Source organism: Cariama cristata, unplaced genomic scaffold (assembly GCF_000690535.1).
Source record: "Cariama cristata isolate BGI_N322 unplaced genomic scaffold, ASM69053v1 scaffold24860, whole genome shotgun sequence".
In the NCBI taxonomy this organism is placed as follows: domain Eukaryota; kingdom Metazoa; phylum Chordata; class Aves; order Cariamiformes; family Cariamidae; genus Cariama; species Cariama cristata.
This window is the reverse complement of record NW_009593325.1, coordinates 769-2,742: the sequence shown is the minus strand read 5'-3', so window position 1 is coordinate 2,742 and position 1,974 is coordinate 769. Positions and strand designations below refer to the sequence as shown.

Below are 1,974 nucleotides of genomic sequence, written 5' to 3'. Positions count from 1 at the left end.
TCCTACTTCCTCTGGTTTGAGAATGAGCTGGTACGTGGGGCCAGGATGGGGCTGAGCCCCTCTGCCCCAGCACCTGCGGGCAGGGAGCAGGGCTGTAGTCACAGCTGGCTATGGCTCCCCACCGATCCTTTTTTTGCCCTCTGCCATCATCTCTCCCCAGGGTTACAAGCTGGAGGTGATGGAGATGCCAGTTCTCTCCGATGATTCTGCTCCCATTGGGATGCTGGCAGGAGACTACTACAGGTGAGCGGTTGCCAGCCCTGTGGTTTGGCACCAGGGCCCGGGGCTGTGCTGGCACGGGGCTCCCTGTGAGTGATGCTGTCCTCGCCGGGATGTCACTGCAGGGTGGTACCGGTGCTGTGGTGTCACTGAGGTTGCACCAGCCCAGCTCCTCAGCCTGGTGCTGTGGTCCTGCTGGTGTGCTGGTCTGGGCGCTGTGTCCTTACTAGGGACTTTCTAGGGGGAAGGTGGTTAGAAAAGGGGTGCCAGCCTGCGCTATGCCTGCTGAGCCCCCCGTCGTCTTCTCCCCAGGAAGCTGCTGCGTTACTACAGCAAGAACCACCAGGCAGAGGTGGTGAAGTGCTACGAGCTGCTGACCGTGCACCTGGGCATCATCCCCTCTGAGCTCGTGGTCCAGCAGGCCTGCGACTTGGCCCGGCGCCTCTGGGAGCCCTCCCGCATCCCCTTGCTCTAAGCTACCTCCAGCTCCCTCGGGGCCAGGATTAAAGCGGGTCTGTGGGTGTTCCCAGTGCCTGGGCTGCTTTCTCAGTGTCTGTGTGCCCTCAGCCATGGGCAGCCTTCCCGTCCTCCAGCCCAGCCGAGGCTGGCACTGCCCAGCCTTCGCTGGCACCCAACAGCCTCTAGGGATGAGCCGAGAATGGGGCTGAAAGGTTGTTGGCAAATCACCATCTTGCTGAGAAGTACATTTCCAAAATAGGATGTATAGCGTTGGCTTGGCATCGCTGCTAGGCTTTGGCCAGAGAACAAAATGGTGTAGCCAAACCTGCATGGAGGACTGGGCTATGGTGCGTCCCCCTTCACCCTTATCCCCAAATGTGGGGTGTGGGGCCCCTGAGGGCTTGGTAGGCTCTGGGGAGGTGCAGCCCGTACTGCACTCCCTCTCCTGCACCCAGTCTCCCAGGCACCAGTCAGCTGCAAGGCCAAGCTCAGCTGTGAAAAGGGGGTGAAACCAAGGCTGTTGATGTGTTTTCCAGGCACATGCGAGCTCGGTGCACATGCAAACCCTCTGGGCACAGCTGGGGATGGGGCCAGCTCCAAGGGACTCCATCAGCTGCTGCCCCTTGTTGCTCCATGCCACTCACTGGGGCTGGGAACAGCAGTTCGGGGAGCACTGGACCATGGCAGGGCCTTTGCCCCATCCTGCTGGGCAGGAATTTGCCCTGCTGAGCAACAGCGCTGGGTTTGGGGCCCAGCTCACCCCCAAGCTGCCCCTTTTCCTGCTGCTTTCAGGGCTGTGTTTGGGGCTTGCCTGGTCGAGGGGGGCCAAGCTCCCCATGTCCCGCAGTGCTTGTTGGCCCATCAGCCACGTGCCCCTGGGTCCTCCCTGGGGCAGAGAGTGGGTGGGGGGTCCCTCAGCCCCCCCCCTGCCTGCCCAGCACCTTCCCGGGGTACAGGCTGGGGAGCACCTGGCATCCTGCTGAGCACCAGGCAGGATACAACCCTTTTGCCTTCTCAGCACTGGGACTGGTCTCCAGCCCCCCCTGCAAGCCCGCAGCAAAGCTCTGCCAGGGTCAGCAGTGCCAGCGGAGCAGGGCTTGGTTTGTGCCCTTGTCCTGCCAGCCTCCTCGCAAGCCCTGGGACGCAGCGTCCAGCCCTGAGCCAAGGAGTCCCCTGCTCCGGCCCCCCCCTCCTCTCCCCGTACCCAGAAGCCCTGGGAAAAGTTCTACTGTGAAAGCAAAGTCCAGGCTGCAAGGCACAGGGCAGCTGTGGCCAGGCACTGTGGAGCGATGGCAG

General features: G+C 62.5%; 1 protein-coding gene across 1 annotated transcript in view; it reads left to right on the top strand.

Moving 5' to 3' along the window:
- The window catches only part of HPS1 (Hermansky-Pudlak syndrome 1), a gene marked incomplete at its 5' end in the record, with an annotated part of 3,953 nt that extends 3,259 nt beyond the window's left edge, over positions 1–694 (top strand). Inside the window, 3 exon segments of the mRNA XM_009710050.1 lie at positions 1–30; positions 161–243; positions 532–694. Coding sequence (XP_009708352.1) covers positions 1–30; positions 161–243; positions 532–694 — 276 coding nt within the window.
- Between the last annotated feature and the right edge of the window lie 1,280 nt (positions 695–1,974).